General features: G+C 62.2%; 1 protein-coding gene across 1 annotated transcript in view; it reads right to left on the bottom strand.

Moving 5' to 3' along the window:
• Positions 1 to 40: 40 nt before the first annotated feature.
• The window catches only part of ETH_00033770 (uncharacterized protein), a gene marked incomplete at both ends in the record, with an annotated part of 1,725 nt that continues 1,511 nt past the window's right edge, over positions 41 to 254 (bottom strand). Inside the window, one exon of the mRNA XM_013374911.1 lies at positions 41 to 254. Within this exon, the coding sequence (XP_013230365.1) occupies positions 41 to 254 (214 nt within the window).

The raw sequence follows: 254 nt of genomic DNA, 5'->3' as shown, positions 1-254 counted from the left end.
CCCCCTCCTCCCCCTGCCGCTTCCGCCGAAGAGCGCCCACAGCCTGGACTGCGCACTCCCTTAAGAACTGCTCAAGCACGGTCACCTCGCTGCTGCTGCTGCTGCTGCTGCTTCTGCTGCTGCTGCTGCTCTTGCTGCTGCTGCTGGGGACCGGCACCAACTTGCGCTCTGCAGCAGCAAGACCAGGGCCTCTTTTGCTGCTCCTCCAGCGGCTAAAAGGGACACTTTTGCTGCTGGCCAATTTGTAGTTGCTG

This window comes from Eimeria tenella, genomic scaffold (assembly GCF_000499545.2).
Source record: "Eimeria tenella Houghton genomic scaffold, Eth_scaff2379, whole genome shotgun sequence".
Lineage (NCBI taxonomy): Eukaryota > Apicomplexa > Conoidasida > Eucoccidiorida > Eimeriidae > Eimeria > Eimeria tenella.
Note: the sequence above shows the minus strand (reverse complement) of the source record. Positions and strands in the feature narration are given on the sequence as shown.